At 40.9% G+C, this 18,155-nt stretch overlaps 1 protein-coding gene across 2 annotated transcripts in view; it reads left to right on the plus strand.

The window, feature by feature from the left end:
* Positions 1-18,155, plus strand: part of KIF5B (kinesin family member 5B) — a 65,455-nt gene that overhangs the window by 18,360 nt on the left and 28,940 nt on the right. For both annotated transcript variants that reach the window (XM_032799081.2, XM_075062233.1), the window contains exons 8-13: positions 596-720; positions 3,178-3,282; positions 3,748-3,893; positions 9,232-9,380; positions 12,430-12,623; positions 13,530-13,598. In XM_032799081.2, coding sequence (XP_032654972.1) covers positions 596-720; positions 3,178-3,282; positions 3,748-3,893; positions 9,232-9,380; positions 12,430-12,623; positions 13,530-13,598 — 788 coding nt within the window. The remainder of the gene's footprint in view (positions 1-595; positions 721-3,177; positions 3,283-3,747; positions 3,894-9,231; positions 9,381-12,429; positions 12,624-13,529; positions 13,599-18,155) is intronic.

The following is an 18,155-nucleotide window of genomic DNA, read 5'->3' on the forward strand; positions in this document are numbered from 1 at the left end:
TCATCTTCTCCCTTTTCCCCTCCAAAGTAAATCAGCTTAGACTTCTGTTACCGAACTGGAAGAACTGTTTTAATTCAGTATGAACTGTGTGTCTTTAAAAGTTTACTTGTGCTTCACATATCTTACCTATGCTATGAAGCATAAAGGAAAAAAGAAAAAAATCATTCTTTATAACAAAAATGAAATAGTTTCTAAAGGAAACTCTACACGTTGGGTCAGTATGTAACAGCTTTGAAAATTTTTTTTTACAAACGTTCTAGTGTTTCTAGTAAACTCCAAAAATACTTAAGCCCAGAATAAAAGGTCAGATTAGTATACTGTCAATACACTTTACATTTTATGCACAGAAATGTATAGGGAAAAGATGGCTTAATCTATTGAATAATATGGGATTAACCCTTCATTTGCCTACTTTAGTTTAAATATGCTGTATTCATCACAAACTACTGTAAATATAGAGATATATTTGTTCACTGTGAGAGGTTCATATTAGTATACTAAATGTTCAGCTAAGGTCAAATTAAAGTAATTGTTAGCCAGGCAGATTTGTTGCATAAGCAAATGTTTTGAAAATTCTTAAATATTTGCATTATAGATATGAATGAACACAGCTCTCGAAGTCATAGTATCTTCCTTATTAATGTAAAACAAGAAAACACTCAAACAGAACAGAAACTGAGTGGAAAACTTTACCTTGTGGACTTGGCAGGTAGTGAAAAGGTAACTTTTTCTTTATATATTTGAAAACTAAAAGAACATACAGAACCTTGTTTAACGTAGAGCTTAGGTTGCTCAAGTATCACTTCCTAAGAACACACAAATCATAATACTGACTCCCCAGTCAGCTTCATGACTCTTCTTAACTCCAGCGCTCATATGTGAAACCCAGACTCCAGCATATGCTACTTTGATATGCTCCCTGTTGATAGATAAGCTTGAATTTGGTAAAAGATGTAGTGATTTTTTTGTACATGGAACTTCAATCTACTTTTTTTCCATTGACCCTGTTTAAGTGTGATATGACAAACTGAAGGTATGGGTTCTGATTGGTTATAGGCTGGAATTGAAAAGGAGTTTGTTGTGAAGATGATGTCGTGGATATTGTGTAGGTTGTGGTTGCTTGAGTTAACACTGTCCTAACTGATCATGTTGACTGGAAATGCATTTGAGAAACCTTAATTCTGAGTCAAGGCTGTTATGTGAAAATTTCTTCCTTATTTTAACTGAATGAAGTGGAGTCACCTTGTGTGCCACTCTGCCAGTACTATGAGCTCTCTATTTATGGAGTCCTGCTTGTCCCCTGTAGTCCACCAGGAGGCCCACATTAGGCCTGAGTGAACTATGGTTTTTAAATTGAGTTTGGATAGTAGCATGAGCGATAGGTGCAAAGCATTTGACCAAAAAGAATAAGATAATGAGAAAGAGGGGTTGTCTGTTTTAAGTTTGTAGTGACCCTTGAAATACCGGTGTTATCTTACTTAAGATTTGGGTTGAGGTAATCAAAATAAAGAAAAACATGGATAATTGGATACCCACCAGGTGCAGGAAATAATTAGTTATATTTATTTTGAAATATATGTATATCAGGTTTCAGCCCTGAACTGCTTCATCTGGCTTTAGTTTAGGTCCAATAACCAGCAATGACATCACTTGTTTGTTTACAGTGTATTAAAAAACCAGAGTTTTAAAGGTTTCTTTGTCAGAGCTTTTCCTTGCCCCTCTAGAGTCATGCAATGTTGGGAAGGCATTTCCAGGCCCGATCCTGTTGTGAGTATCTGGCCAGAGGAGTGCAGCAAAAATGACAAAAGGTTTAGAAAACTTGATCTACAAGGAAAGGTTTAAAAAAGTGGCCATGTTGTCGAATCCCCTTCATTGTTTAACTAGTTCCTAAAAATGGTCAATGAGCAGTTTTCCAACAAATTGTGCACCCACCGTATAGCATATGTATTCGTTTTAGTAGTTTACACTTAACACTTGTTTACATTAATAAAATAAAACGTAACTTCAGAATTCTTTCAGTGTAGATTGAGGGAGGGGAGATGCAGGTTATAGAACTGTAGAGCAAGGCTGGGCATTTAGAGTAGGAAACTAGGCTGGGCAGCAGATCTGGGGACAGGTGTTAGCAGGAACTGGTGACGCTTCCTGTTCTTCAGTCTCGTCCATCTTTATCCATGACCCTCAGGTATCTTCTGAGGGAAGTCAGATTGCAGTAATTTTCCACAGCAGTCTTCTCTTCTCTTGTAGACTTTCATTGTTGGGAACCTGTATCTGAGATTTTTTTGTGGCAGAGACTGTTTTTGAATCTGGTCAATATCATCTTTCCCTGTTGTTTAAGATAGTAACTCTTCTGCCTGACTTGATTGATGTCTGGATTAATTGGTGTCCATAACTTTGAATTTCTTAGCTTTTGCACATGAATAAGGCTAAGATTTTGTCACAGAGGTCATGAAAGTCACAGAATCGGTGTTTTCCAGAGACCTCTATGACATTTTCACTTCGGCCCTGGGGTATCTGGAGCTCTCAGCCAGTGTGTGCAACCTGCTGGCACAGGCAAACCCCTGCATCTCCAAGCTGCTGCCAGGAGCAGGGGGATCTTGCAGTCTCATTCACTGAGGGTAGGGAGAATCCTGAAGGCTCAGCAGCAATGGGTGCTGGATCCTCCTCTTTCCTCATTTTGTCAGTTATTTTTCATAAAAGTCAGGAACAGGTCACGGGTTTCTGTGAAGTTTTGGTTATTGCCTGTGACCTGTCCATAACTCTTACTAAAAGTAACCATAATGCAGTCTTAGCCTCTCGCATGAATTGGTTGCATTCAGTTTTTTTTAAATGACTGGTGAGTACAGTTGGTCAAACTTTTCACCAAAATTGGGCTTTCAAGTAAATTAATTTTTTTCACATTAAGTGTCTGCTTTCCTTGGGAAATTTTTGATTTTCATTGAAAAACTGAGTAGTCTTGAGCTGAAAACTTCTGTTTTTTGATAGAAAATCTGAATTTTTCTTCAGGTGGTGTGGAGTGAGGGAAGAGAATCCATTTTCCTAACTGGCTCTACAAGTTAGAGGTGCTAGAGTGACACTTCGTCTTTGAAAAAAAGCAAGCTGTTCAGGCTTTTTTATAATTACTGAATCTGAAAAAAAACTTTCTAGAATGTTTACTTTTATTTACTCAATCCTTTTTAGGTTAGTAAAACTGGAGCAGAAGGTGCTCTGCTGGATGAAGCTAAGAACATCAACAAGTCTCTCTCAGCTCTTGGAAATGTCATTTCTGCTTTGGCTGAAAGCAGCGTAAGTGTATTCTTTTTAAGTCCAGAAAGAGACAATACAGATGTAATAGTACCCAGGAACTGTGGGCTGAAACTTTCAAGGCAGTGCATGGGATTTAACCACATATCTCCCCATGCACTGCCTTAGAAATCTCAACCCTTGTATCGCTACATTGCAAGTGCAACAGTGTCTCTTACAGTGTCACGCTTGCTGTGTAAAGCAGAAATCTTATTGGAAGTTTACTCTACCCTAAAAGTACAAAAGCTTGGACATAACTCTTTTATCTGAAAGGTTTGTGCTTGTACCACTGTGTTGGGCATTGTTTAAGAACCTGAAGAGAAATTATCTTTACTATCTTTCTTGCTAATTTGTTGGTCTTAGCTCTATTGAGCACAGATCCTTATCCAACAAACTAGATAGTTAAGTTTACCAACTGTAACTTTATTCCTTCAAACATATGCTAATCTGTACATTTATTTATTCCAGACTTACGTTCCATATCGTGATAGTAAAATGACCAGAATCCTCCAGGATTCACTAGGTGGTAACTGCAGAACCACTATTGTAATTTGCTGCTCTCCATCGTCATACAATGAGTCTGAAACTAAATCTACGCTCTTGTTTGGTCAAAGGTGAGTAAACACTTCAAAAATATTAGTAGGGAGAGACATTTGTTTCACTGAAGTCTTGTAAGTCATGAAGAGCAAGCATCTTTTTATTAAGCTCCTATGCATCTTATCTGGTAAGATTGATGTATTCAGTGAAACGATAACTGCCAAAGATATCTGCTCTTATCAAGTAAGTAGGTTGAGCTCTTAAATTCTACTGCTGACTGTATGTTCAACTATACACATTAATATGTCTGTATTTTTTTAAAACCCAAAAAGATCAGTGAAGAAAACCACTAATGCAGAATAATTAATTTTAAATTTAAAATTCACAGATGGTTACAGTTCCTATATCAAATATAACATCAATACTTAATATTTCTTTAACTCATGTATACACACTGCTAAGCATTTTAGTGCCCAATTATGTAGTGTGCCTAAAATATCCATAAGCAGGGTTTGAAAAATCCACTAATCATGGCAAGTAAGAATCTTTCTTTTGAGTGTGGAGGACCAATATCATCATCTTCAGCAGAGTTTACTTTACTTTAATTTAAAATAAAGCTCTCATCTTTATGGAAGAAAAGATTGATCTAATGCTGTCTTAGAAAGACAGCAGAGTTCCAATGCTTCTGCAGCTGCTCTTACTATGCTGCAGAGTAAATATTGACCAGAGTGTGTGAGGATTTTTTTTTTTTTTTGACTGTTACTATTCATTACCTTATGTACTTCAGTGAAACAAGGAATTGTTGATCTTGTTCTTTTGCTGCTTAGCAAAGCACTGAGCAGTAGCAAAGTCTGTCACTGGAGCTATTTGTGGTGGAGGAAAACTCAGAAATGAGAACAGTGAGTGGTAGAGTAGCAGAGACCTCACCAAAGCCCTCTTCAGGCTTTTGAATGGGGGAAACACACACAGAATGCTGCATCTCCTTTCTGGCAGCTGAGGAAAGCGGGGTTCAAATTTCAGACTCCTGCTGTTTATGGGAAATACAGCTAGTCCCTGAACAAGATCCAGCGACAACACCTTGGTAGGAATTCCAGCAGGTAGGGGTATAGGCTTCTCATGTGGGTGTTTCCCCATGCAATGAGGACTCCATCATTTCTGCGTAGGGTAAATGCCTAGGTGAGATGTGTCTTTGACCTGGGATGTCCAGTAAAACCTGGTGTCTATGGATGAGGATGTGAGCATGTGGGATATGAATTGGGAGCTGGAGGGGAAGAGATCAATGGATGGGATAAAAAACTTGAGGGCAGAAAGTAAGGTGGGATGTACATGCAATAAGTGGGGGGTGGGGAATAGATAAAGATGTACGTAGGCAGAAGGAGAGAAGGAAACAGACACTTGGGGAGAAAACTCTGCTGAGAACATCGGCCATGACAGTTTGTTTGCTCGGAAGTTACACTACCGAAATTCCTGTGCAATATCTTATGCACCACTTCCATAATTTCACTGTTTCGGCACAGATAGAAGGCAATCTCGTTCCTCTCTGTCAGTTGATATAGAATATGCAGACTATATGTAGTCCATCATGACCTTGACAGATCTGTGCCTGATGAGAGGCAGAAATTCAAGGCAGGTGTATCTGATCACTTTGAGCTTCAGCAGGTTGAGGTGGAGGGTGGTTTCCTAGGATCACCATCTGCCCTGCACTGTTAGAGAATCAAGGTGTGCCCCTCCACCCACCATAACAGATATGAATCTGTGGTCATGGTTACCGATGATGTTGATTGGAGGAAGGGAACCCCCGCTGCTACCTTGCAATGGACCTTCCACTAGTCTAGGAAATACTTCACCTGCTGGGGAACTGACACCTACTTGTCTAGACTGTACCTGTTGGGCAAATAAATGGATTTGAGCCCCCACTTCCCCCTGGAAACAGTGAAGGCATAACTTTGCACACTCTGTCACAAAGATGCAAGTTGCCATGTGACTGAGATGAAGACAGTTTCTAACTGAAGTCTGGGGGCTCATTTGAATAGTTCTGACAAGGTGTGATAAAGTCACAACTCTTTCCATGGGTAGGAAGGCCCAAGGAATCCAGGGATGCCCCTATAAATCATATGTTCTGAACGTGAGTCAGTGTGGATTTTTTCCACACTGAAGACCCAAGTCCAAGAATAGAGAAAGTGCTGTCCTTGTGGCAGACAACACCTCTTGGTATGACTGATTCTTGAGTATCCAGTCGTCAAGGTACAGAATGCTATATTTGCCTGACCATGCAAATAGCTAGTCACCATAGATAGAATATTTGAAAACACTCTTGGAGCCAAGGAGACCCCGAACAGGAACACCCTATATTGAAAATGATCCTGGCCTATGACAAAATGGAGGAATCTTTTGTGAGGCAGGTGGTATCGCTTCACAGAAGTACATATCTTGAAGGTCAAGGGCCAAAACCAACCCCTGAATCTAGAGGAGGATTGGTAGCTACCAGAATCACCACCTTGAACTTTTGAGGCCTCAAATTTGTTCAGAAGTCTTAAATCTAAGACTGGTCTCCACCCTCGATTTTTCTTCAATACAAGCAAACACCTGGGAATAGAAACCCCTTTCCCCTGTGCTGACTGGGGACCAGTTCTATCACCCCTAAATGAAGAGGGGATTTTATTTCCTGTCTTACCAGTAATTTGTTAGTTGTCCCTGAAGCGGGACAGAGAAGGGGAACAAGGAGGGAGGTAAAATGGATGGTGTAGCCCAATGATATTAGTTCTATCACCCATTTGTCCAAGGTGGTCCGTTCCCATGGTTATTGGAAATGGAACAGTCGGTCTCCAAATGGTGGGGAAGTGGATAAAATGTTGAAGCTGGCAGGCTAATGCAGCAGGAGGGGGTCAAACCCTCAATCATCCTGTCAAAACTGATCCTTCAGTGATGAAGCCTGTTGTGAAGTCGTTTCAGATGGAGGAGCCACAGATGTCTGTGTGAGAGACGGACCTGTAATCTTGTCCTTGCTAGACAGTACCGATAGCTTGAAATGTTTTGCAAATGGTGCTGATGTGTCTGGAGGCTTATTTGGTACCAAAGAACTCGATACGGGTAACAGAACAAGAGTAAACTCTGATGGTTCGGAACATCTGAGCTTGTTCTGACCATCTCCACTAGATGGAATCAAAGCCTTCTCAGAGCTATGTTTAGCCTTAGGGCTGTGGCACTTTCCGATTTCACCAGTACTGGTGGGGCTTCTTGCCTCCACAATACTGATCCTCAAGGATGATGTTTCTGAGGTTGTCAGCCTGGTCGGGTTGGATCCCTGGGAGGGAAATTTAAAGCTCCTCTCCCCTAAACATTGTAAGATCTCTGAGGACTTTTCCCTTCTGGGAGAGGGTAGCACTGGGGTCAGAGAGGTGCTGGAGACCATGGGGGAAACTGATGTACAAGGGGTGCGCCATCATCCAGGAATTCAAGTCATAATGACTGTTCTTCTGAGCCCTGGTTTTGAAAGCTAAATAGAAGTTACACTTTTGTAGTATGTGCAACTCTCCCAGCAGCAGATTCACTTTGTGTGTTGGTCACTGACCAGGATGGCCTCTCTACACAAGAGGCAACATTTAAACTCCAGTGAATCAGACATGCTCCTCTCCAGAAGGACTTTCCCAGAGAATATAAACTTTTTTTTTAAATCAACAAGAACAAATTACTAAGGAAACTAAACAAAGAAAGAAACTAGCTCAGCAATAGCTGAGGTACATGCAAAGAAGACATGCTAAGTTCCACCTCAGGATGAGGCGGCTGAGAAGGAATTAAGGGCTGTTCACCCATGCAACCTGATATAGGTTCAGTGTGGGCATAGGCGTGGGAACTAGCGTTGCAGGGGGTGCTGCTGGCCCCACACCTGGGATCCTGGCTGCCAGCCTCAGCCTTATTGAATTTCTCTATGGAAACAGACTTCCTAATGGCTATTACCTAAACCTCAGAGTTCAAGAGTTTGGGGCATTAATGACTGACCCTCCTTTCACAATATTCTACAAGGATAAGGTTTCCATTACAGCTGCATCCCAATTCCTTCCTAAAGTGTCTTCTAAGTTTCATCTAAATCAGATAATTTAGTTACCAGTCGCCCCTACCCCCCAAAACTGCACAATTCCAACCGGGAGGCTGTCCTCCATATTCTAGCTGTTAGAAGGGTGTTATCCTTCTCCCTGGATAGAACTAAACTTTTGTTGTGACTCTTAAACTGTTCACTTTCTTTGCAGACAGATAGAAAAGGCAGAGCTTTTTTTACCTTGGGACTATCAACATGAATACTGCCATGTCATCTCATTCAGTGAGGTCACAGTCTACATCTGTGACTTTACTCAAAACACCCCAGTTTCAGATATCTGCAGAGTTGCTACATGGTTTTTGGCACATACCTTCTCCAGACACTTGCCTTAGTCAGTGCCTCCAGATCTGATGCGGCAGTTGGCATTGTAGGTCTTTCCTTTAACTTATTTGACTCTGAATTGCCTTCCTCCTTATGGGGATGCTGCTCCGGAGTCACCTGAAGTGGAGCCCCGATAGGGATACTACTCAAAGAAAGAAAAGTTACTTACCCTATGCAGTAACTGTAATTCTTTGAGATGTGCATTCCTATGGGTGCTCCACTACTTGCCCTCTTTCCTCTCTGCTTTGGAGTTTCTTTCTGAGACTCAGATATGGAGAAGGAACTGAGGAAGATTCACCCATGCAACCTGATACAGCTTCAGTGTTGGCCATGAAGATATCAGTGGCACATGCAGGGGCTCAACAGACAGTGACAATGGAAAATCTCCATTCGAAGGTGTGTGGGGCACATGGACAACTGTAGGGGGACACATCTCAAAGAACTACAGTCACTTCTCTTTTTGCCTAAACTAGAGAACTTGAAAGAATCTGAGAGATTCAGATAGTTTGTCAGGGCACATATCCTTTACCTCAGGCTATTCTCAGTTTAAACCTTACTTCATTCCACATCGTTGAGTCCACATTAGTGATTCTTCTAAAGTTGACATTTATGTAGAATTTGCAGAATTAAAATCTGCATATGTCTGGCACTGGAATTATCTTATGATTGAAGTTAAGGCCACCCACTGGTTATCGAGCATATGGATCTTATCTAGAGATGGTTGGAAGGAAGATGGTGGTTTAGAAGGGGAACTGATTAGTGCAGTGTAGATTGGATGTTTAATGACTTCACTGCTTAACTTTTGATGTACTATGTAGTTGTCTTATCACAGTTATTGAAGGTTTTGTGTGTGGAAAGAAGAATAAGGCACAGTCAGGCACAATATTGTGCCTGCTGGGTAGGTTACGTAATGAATCAGTCTGACTAAGCTGTGAGCAGGCTGGAATCTCTGTATCAGACTTGTTCAGCCTGGCTAATTTTTTGATCTTTCTATCTAGAGCTAAGACTATTAAGAACACAGTCTGTGTCAATGTGGAACTCACTGCGGAACAATGGAAAAAAAAGTATGAAAAAGAAAAAGAGAAAAACAAGACACTGCGTAACACCATACAGTGGCTTGAAAATGAGCTCAACAGATGGCGCAATGGTAAGAAGTTATTACTTTTTTTGTTGCTTGAAATTTAGCTTAGTAAAGATGGTTGAATTAGTCAAACTAGATCAGGCATGACCAAACAGTGGCTCGTGAAACAGATGAAGCTCTTTTATAGTTAATGTGGCTCTTGGAGCTCCTCACCCTCCATTCTCCACTTCCCAGAAAGGAGAGTGGGAGAAGCTTGGGGCTTCTGCTCTGCAGCGGGGTGGTGGGACTAGAGGCTTCTACCGGGGGGGAGAGGGGAGAGAGAGAGAATGTCACAGGGCAGAAGCCCTGCGGCGGAGATTGTCTTGTGGCTCTCAGACGTCTGAAAATGATCATAGCAGCTTGGAAGATCAATAAGTTTGGCCACCCCTGGACTAGATGATCATCGTAGGCCCATGGAATCTATGAATCGTTGAAAAGTACATTTTAAAAAATGGGTATACCAAAAACTGATAAATTGTAAACTGTAGGGTCAGTCTGAAGTCTCATTTTCAACTTTTCATTTCATGGCTTGTTATAACCATAACAATACTGAGTTCTAGGTTAACTCTTCAATTTATGCACTTTTTTTTGCATTTTGTGAATCTGAGGTAAGGCCTATTAATTGCTATTCTTTTCCAAATAAGATTCAATTAGTGTATTGAGTTTATTAAATTAATTTTAAAAAGTTAGTTTGCTATAGTTGCAAGTATCTAAATGAGGTACAGATGCTCCCTGGGTTACACAAACCCGGACTTACTCAAACTCGCACTCTCAGAAAAAGTTCCGTAAGCGTGGTGGGTGGGTGGGTTTTTTTTGTGTAATTGTCGGATATACATATGCGAGGCGTTCCAGAACAGAATGTTTGCATAAGTTGGGGAGCATCTGTAAACTATTTTTTACCCTTATATAACTTAGACACTGACCAAATCTATTTTTCCAGTTCAGTTTGTGTTACTATAAGACTTCTCTGACAATTTTAACCAGGAGCAAACTTTTACAGGGACATTAATGGCCTGTGAAAACTAGGGTTGTATAGTCTTGAAACATGCTGTTAAAATAGCATATAATCTTTGAGGCTACTGTAGTAGTCCTTACTCCTTTTAAAATAAATTGTAACTGAAACGTGTGGCTAAGAATATTTCTTCATGTTCCAGTTGAGATGACATGCATTAGCTTTCAGTTTACTGGATTTTTACTTCAGTAAACGCTGTATTTGTGTTAGGTGTTTAACTTCTAGGAAAATATTGATTGCATTAAACCAGGGATTCCCAAAGTTGGTTCACGGCTTGTCTCGCGGCCCACCAGGAGCTTACCCTGAACAAGCTGTGAACCAAGTTTGGGAACCCCTGCATTAATCTGTTTTACCTTTTAAATACATTAAATTGTTTGGGAATGGTGGCTGTTTAAAGTAAATGTGCACTAATATGTTAAATGTTCTTTGTGGGATGCGCTTGTGGGATTATGGAAAGCGGACACTTGGAATGCTGTTTTTTGGAAAACTTACTGTCTGGATGGCGAGAGAGTTTTCTGTTAATTAAAGGATAAGAATATAATTAATGCTACTCAAAATGGTTTCATCAAACAAACCAATTACATTCTTTGAGATTACACGTTTGGCTGATAAAGGTAATTACATACATGAACTAGACTTGTATAATATGTTTGACTTAGTACTCACACCAGTCTAAAAAATTAGCACTATGCAATATTAAAACACAAATTAAATAGATTAAGAACTGGTCAATTGACAGATCTCAAAGTAGTCATCAGTGGGAAATCATTGAATGATGGGAGGACTAGCGGACAGGGATTAATACTCGACTTGATAGTATCAATAGCAGTGTTAAATAGTATTTACTAAACAGTAATTACTATTTGATACTGTAAAAGCAGCGAAGAGTACTGTGGCACCTTATAGACTAACAGATGTATTGGAGCATGAGCTTTCGTGGGTGAATACCCACTTTGATACTGTTTACTAATATTTATATACTAAATATTGACACTGTTTAACTGCTTGGTAAAACCATTCAAACAATATGCGTTTTAATATGGCCAAATGTAAAGTTAAACATCTAGAAGCAAAGAATGCAGGCTATACTGTATCCTGAAAAGCAGGGACTGTGAATGATATCTAGGGATCATAGTGGCCAAGCAACTCAGCATGAGCGCCCAGTGTGATGCTGTGGCTAAAAGCACACATGTGCACACATGAGCGCCCAGTGTGATCCTTAGATGATTAAACAAGGAAGTAGGGACTAAAGGAGTTGGGAGGTGATTTGACCTGTGTATAGTAGTGGTGTGATTGACTCTAGAATACTGTGTACAGTTCTGGTGTCCACATTCTGAAAACTGGAGCGGGTGTGGAAAAGAGCTGTAGAAATAATTCAAGGGCTTGAAGGATGCCTTATCAGAGACAGACAGGCTGGTTGATAATATATTTTATTGGACCAATTTGTGTTGGTGAAAGTCAAGATTTCAGCTTACACGGAACTCCTCTTACAGCAAGAGACTTAAAGTTCAATATATTTATCTTGTCAAAAAAGATTGAGAGGTGATTTGATTACAAGGTGTAAGTACCTTCACAGGGAGAAATGCTAGATACTAAAGAGCTCTTTAATTTACCAGAGAGAAGCATAACAAGACTCAAACTAGAAGCTGAAGCAGAAATAAGACCTAAGTTTTTAAGTCAGGGTGATTTAACAACTGGACTGAACTATCAAGGGAAGCTGTGAATTCTCAGTCTTTCAGATAAAAGTTAGATCCTTTTCTAGAAGTTATGCTTTAGTCAAACAAATTGTGCTTACTCAAGCATACAAGTTATTAGACTCAGTAATTAACTGGAATAATAACTAGGTGAAATTTTAAGGCCAAAAAACACCATTCGCTCATCAAGTCTGATTTCCTGTATATCACAGACCCTTAAACTCACTGGAATATTTTATTTACCATTTAACTGGTACCTATCATAACTACGGACTATCTCATATATAACCTCTCACGGATACCTCGTTTTGAAAGACATTTCTAAACTAACTGTGATAAGAGAACATATTTTTAAAATCTTTTAATTAAGGGGAGGTTGTTCCAGTTGATGAGCAGTTTGACAAAGAGAGAGCCAACTTGGAAGCTTTTGCAGTGGATAAGGATGTTGCTATCAATAATGATAAACCAGCTGCTACAATCGGAGTGACTGGTAATTTTACTGATGCTGAAAGAAGAAAGTGTGATGAAGAAATCACTAAATTATACAAACAGCTTGATGACAAGGTATGTTCTTGTTAAATATAAAATCTCTTAGTAAGCGTGTTTGGAGCTACAGTAGTTGATTTTTAATTCAGACGAATCTTCATTTGTTAGTACAAATGAGCATGGTGGGTGTTCTCAATCCATATAACATGGTCTGACTGCAGTTCCCATGGATTAAACACAACAGAAACAATCACCTCATTTGGGACTAATTGGCATTCTCCTTGTCAATTTCAACAGGTGAGGGCAGAGATTGAAAGGATAGAAAGAACAAAGCAAAGTGGGCAGCTCATAGGAAATAGATGAAAATGGAGTCTGATGTAGGCAGAGTAGAGTTGAGTGGTCTCGAAGAATGTTCTACATTCAACTAGTTGAAATGCTCCTTGATAGTTGGATGTCTGTGATAATACAATACTAAAGGTCAGGGGACAGGGAGGTAAAACGCAATTAAACTGACATTTGAGTAGTATGTTTTGGAAAAGCTGAGAGAGATTGCTTATTTTGTCCATTATTATATTTTACAAAATATGACGTTTGGTTATATCTCTAACATGTAAATAATATTACGGTACTAAATATCCTGAAGTAATAAATTTATGTAAAGTCAGGAGAATTTTCATCCTAAGTAGGTTACTTGGAAGTTACAGCAGGCACATGTCCTAGTTCTTGAACTTGGAGGAGACATTGTGACATAACAAAGGGGTAGGATTTTGCTCTTGGGTTCAAGGTAAATTACTACAAATCCATCTAAAGCTAGAAGCCGCATATATTTTTTTCATATCCCTTTTGAATCCATGAATCATCGGTATTGTATTTAGTTTGATTTGTTTCCAAAAATGGAAAGGTTGATGAACAACTGATTTTCTAATGTGTATTTGAGATTTTTGTGTGTTCAAACTGTTCAGTGGATTGCTGGTTTTAATTCAGGATGAAGAAATCAATCAGCAGAGCCAATTAGTAGAAAAGTTGAAGACACAAATGTTGGATCAGGAAGAGGTGAGTTTCATTATTGTGTATTTTATTTGGGGGTTTTCACTTGATTAAAAGAAGAGGATAATGCAGAAAAAAAAAACACCTTAAAGTTATAACTAACTTTTCGGTAAACTGAAAGTAGGATGATTATATAAAGAAACTGGTTTATTCATTTACCACATCATAATCCTTCTCTAGTTTTAAAGTCAGAATCTAACTGTTCAGTGTCTATCCAGAGCTCCCAGTTTGATGTACTCTGGCCAGTCAGTAACTACAGATTCACAAACCTCTTTACCAATTTAGTGTGTCCGTTAAGAGTTTTGGCCCAGTTGATCTTCCCCACCTTTTCCATGGGTATCAAGAAGTCTCATTCTTTAGAAGTTTCAAAATACTTGCATTCCTCTGTAGGAAGAATATGAAATGGAGAAAAAAACCCTCTTAAGTAGTGTTCATTTAATCATCACCATATTTTGATCACAAAACTATTCAGTTTTACCAAGGCATTGAGTTGTGACATCATAATTTGTATACAGTTATCCTCTTATCTAGGTTTTCTGGAAGTATTGGACATAATGTTTTCTTTTTATTAACTGTATATGAATCTGCTCTTGCTGTGTAATGTCAACCAAAAGTATATGATTTTGTATAATTTATTTAAAAAACAAAGATTTACCAGATCCTTTTGTTTCTGTTATTTTTGACAGATTTTTAGATTAGGTAATATTAATATCTAATCTCCATACAAAGCTGATACATTTTTAGTAAAAATTAACTCCTTCAGTCACTGAATTATTTCTTAATTTTAGATGCAAATGATTCCATTGCTAGAGAAAACAGAAGGGAAGCATGGGCAACCTTGCCTGGCTCTCCTGTGTAAGAAAATAGATTTACTTCATTTTAAATATTTGTCTGAAGCCATGTCTGCACTACAGAGTTATAGTGACTTAAATTAGAGCTATTCAGGCTGGAGCCACAGATGTCAAAATGTCCACCAGTTTGAGAGATTTTTCCTGTACCTCCTCTGGTTGGATATCTAGGGCCATAGCCATCCTCCTCAACTCCTGATGAGTCTTAAAATTGTCCCAGGGTGACGAAATAGGCTTCACTAGAACTGCCTCATCTGGGGATGGGGATGAGGAAGAGGGACTTAAGTTATGTCGATGATCAGAAGCCACTTGAATTACATCAGTTGTGCATGTCCACACAACACTCCTTGGGTTGGCAGAATGTGTCCACAGTGAGTGCTTTGTTTTGCGCTGTTTTTCAACAGCCCTTGTTAACTGTGTGCGCACCATCTTTGCCTGAAAGCATGGATCCTGAACTGCTGACCAGTTTGGTGATGAGCATTATGAACACAATGTGGCTGATCCTGCAGTATTTCATGAGCTGTGAACCAGTGGTGCCTGCCCTGCTGCCTGCCATGGAAAGAAATAATTCAAGATTGCTGCTGGCATTCATGGAGCAGCTGCACACAGTGGACCGTCAGTACTGAGCTCAGGAAACAAGCACTGAGTGGTGGTATCGCATTGTGATGCAAGTGTGAGATGACAAGCAGTGGCTGCAGAACTTTCGGATGCACAGATCCACCTTCCTGGAACTGTGTGTGGAGCTCACCCTAGTACTGCAGCACAAGGACACCAGAATGAGAGCTGTCCTCACTGTGGAAAAGCGAGTGGTGATCACCGTGTGGAAGCTTGCAACTCCAGACTGCTACTGGTCAGTCATGAATCAGTTTGGCATTGGAAAGTCCACTGTAGGAGCTGCAGTGATGCAGGTGTGCAGGGTCATTAATCACCACCTGCGATGAAGGACTGTGAGTCTTGGTAATGTGCAGGAAATAGTGGAGGCTGTGAGGCAATGGGATTCCCTAACTGCAGCAGGGCAATGTATGGAACAAATATCCCAGTTTTGGCCCCAGACCATCTTTCAGCGGAGTGCATCAAGTGGAAGGGCTACTTCTCCACTGTGGATCACCAAGGCTGTTTCACTGACATCCATGTGGAGCATTCAGGAAAGGTGCATGATGCGCACATCTTTAGGAACACTGGACTATAGAGAGAGCTACACAGTGGGACTTTCTTTCCTGACAAGAAGATTCAAATGGGGAATATCGAAATGTCCATAGTAATCCTGAGAGACATCATCTACCTCTCTCTCTTGTGGTTCTTGAAGCCTTACACCAGGAACCTAGACAGCAGCAAGGAGCTGTTCAGCAGGTGCTGAATGACCACTGAATATGACTTTGCCAATTAAAAGATTGTTGGTGCTGGCTTTTTGGCAGGTTGATCATTTTCAGTTGACTATCCTCTGCATAACATTTGTGAAGCGAAGGGAGAAAAGTTTCCCCGGGATGGAGCGCTGAGGTAGATCAGCTGGCTACTGATTTGGTGCTGCTACATATCCGGGCAATTAGAGGGGCACAGCAGGGAGGGAGCTATTCGAATTAGGGGGGCTTTGAAGAAGCGTTTTGACAATGATTTGGAGTAACGTGTCTTTATGTGATGCATTCGGCCAGGCAATGTTTACTTGACTCTGAACAATCCCTTTAGTGCTTGCTTCCTGAGCTTTAATTGTACTGAGCAAATATTCCTGCCAATAGCCACTGTGTTTAAATGTTAGCACCAACTAACATGTATGAAACAGACTCATTTTATTTCAAAGACTAAAGTTTAATAACAGGACGAAGCACACAAATTTTGTCAAATGGGACATGGTAATGAGGAACAGTCTCTCGGTTTCAGCTCACACAGCTGCATGTAACTGCAGCTTTCATTGTGAAACCAGTCCTTGGAGTGCACGAGATACTGCGAGGGACTGGGAACATGTGAGGAATGTGGTGAGGGAGTTTGGGGAGGACATGGCATGAAGTTCTGTATTGGCTACAGGGGGTGTTATGCATGAATATGCTCTGATTGCAGGCTAAAAGGGGACTTCAGCATCTCTGGCCCTCCAGTAGCTTTATCATCCACTCCTGTGCCTGTGTCCTTTCCAGGCTACCCAGCCTGAGTCTTAATTGTCTCCCTCCATGCTCTTGTTTAGCTATATGCTGCATCTGTTGATTGCAGCACTTTGTGAAACATATCCTCTTACTCCTTCTGGTTTGCAGCCTTATCTGATTGAGGTGCTCTGCTGGTGTGGGGGAATGGGTCCTCAAGGGCATATCTGCAGAAGCCAAAGAAACAATGAACAGAGACAGTATTGTGAATTCACTCAGAGCCATGAATCACAAAAGTTCCACACACCTCTTTCTCACTGTCCCTTTGCTAGCACACAGCTTGGTGAGAGCCTCAAATGTGATGAGTTGGTTGGGGAATGAGCAAGAAGGGAAAAAGGGTCTGCATGGTTTGCAAAGAGGGTCACTACATGCATAATCAAACTCAATATCTTACTCCTAAGGGTAACCCAGGATGCATCTCCTGCATGCATGCAGCTTCAGACAGGGTCTTTATGCTGCTCGCCAGTGTGCTGCTCTGAACCCTGCAGAAATAATTTCCGGTCGGCGTGGCAGTTTCCTACAGTGGGGGGAGAAACAAGGCAGCTCTGCCAAGGAACTTTCAGCAGAGGATTGCAGAATACCTACAGAAAAATTTCCTAGAGATCCCTATGGCAGATTCTCGGGACATGCTGGTGTACATTAAAGAACTTTTCCGCTGGGCCCGTGCTGCATAGAAATTTGTTAATTTCTGTGCCTTATCCCTCCTCTACCATATAACAAAGTACATGAGCTCAATTTCCTCTCACTGTGCTGTATCAAAGCAAAATCGGCGCTTACTAGAGCTCGCATCTCTTGCTTCAGGAACTCCAGGGCTGGACTGATGGGACTGGCTGGACCTCTCTGGTGTCAAAAAGAGGTCCTGACTTACCACGCCACTGGATAATCCTGTGATGTGTTCCACAGCCTCCTCCAACTCCACTTCCTCGTCTATCACTTTACCACTTCATCCTTAGGGTTGACTCTGCTGGTCACTGCCTCAAGTCCTCCCGACGTATCTTGGGGGTTTTTGGTGGTTGAGGTGGGTTTGCTGCCAAGGATGGTGTGCAGCTCCTTGTAAAAGCTGTGTGTCGTCTTCACTGCACCAGAGCGACAGTTGGCCTCCTTTGCCTTCTGGTATGTCTGTCTCAGCACATCGATCTTATCATGGCACTGCTGCATGTCTGTTTCATGCCCCCTCTCCTGCATCCCACTAGCAATCAGTCTGTAGGTATCAAAGTTCTTACGGCTGAAACAAAGCTGCAACTGCACAGTCTCCTCTTCCCACAGACCCAGAAGATCCAACATAGAATCACAGAATCATGGAATCTTAGAATATCAGGGTTGGAAGGGACCTGAGGAAGTCATCTAGTCCAACCCCCTGCTCAAAGCAGGACCAGTTCCCAACTAAATCATCCCAGCCAGGGCTTTGTCAAGCCTGACCTTAAAAACTCCTAAGGAAGGAGATTCCACTACCTCCCTAGGTACCCATTCCAGTGTTTCACCACTCTGAGTGTAAAAGTTTTTCCTAATATCCCACCTAAACCTCCCCCACTGCAACTTGAGACCATTACTCCTTGTTCTGTCACCTGCTACCACTGAGAACAGTC

This window comes from Chelonoidis abingdonii, chromosome 2 (genome assembly GCF_003597395.2).
Source record: "Chelonoidis abingdonii isolate Lonesome George chromosome 2, CheloAbing_2.0, whole genome shotgun sequence".
Taxonomy (NCBI): Eukaryota; Metazoa; Chordata; order Testudines; family Testudinidae; genus Chelonoidis; species Chelonoidis abingdonii.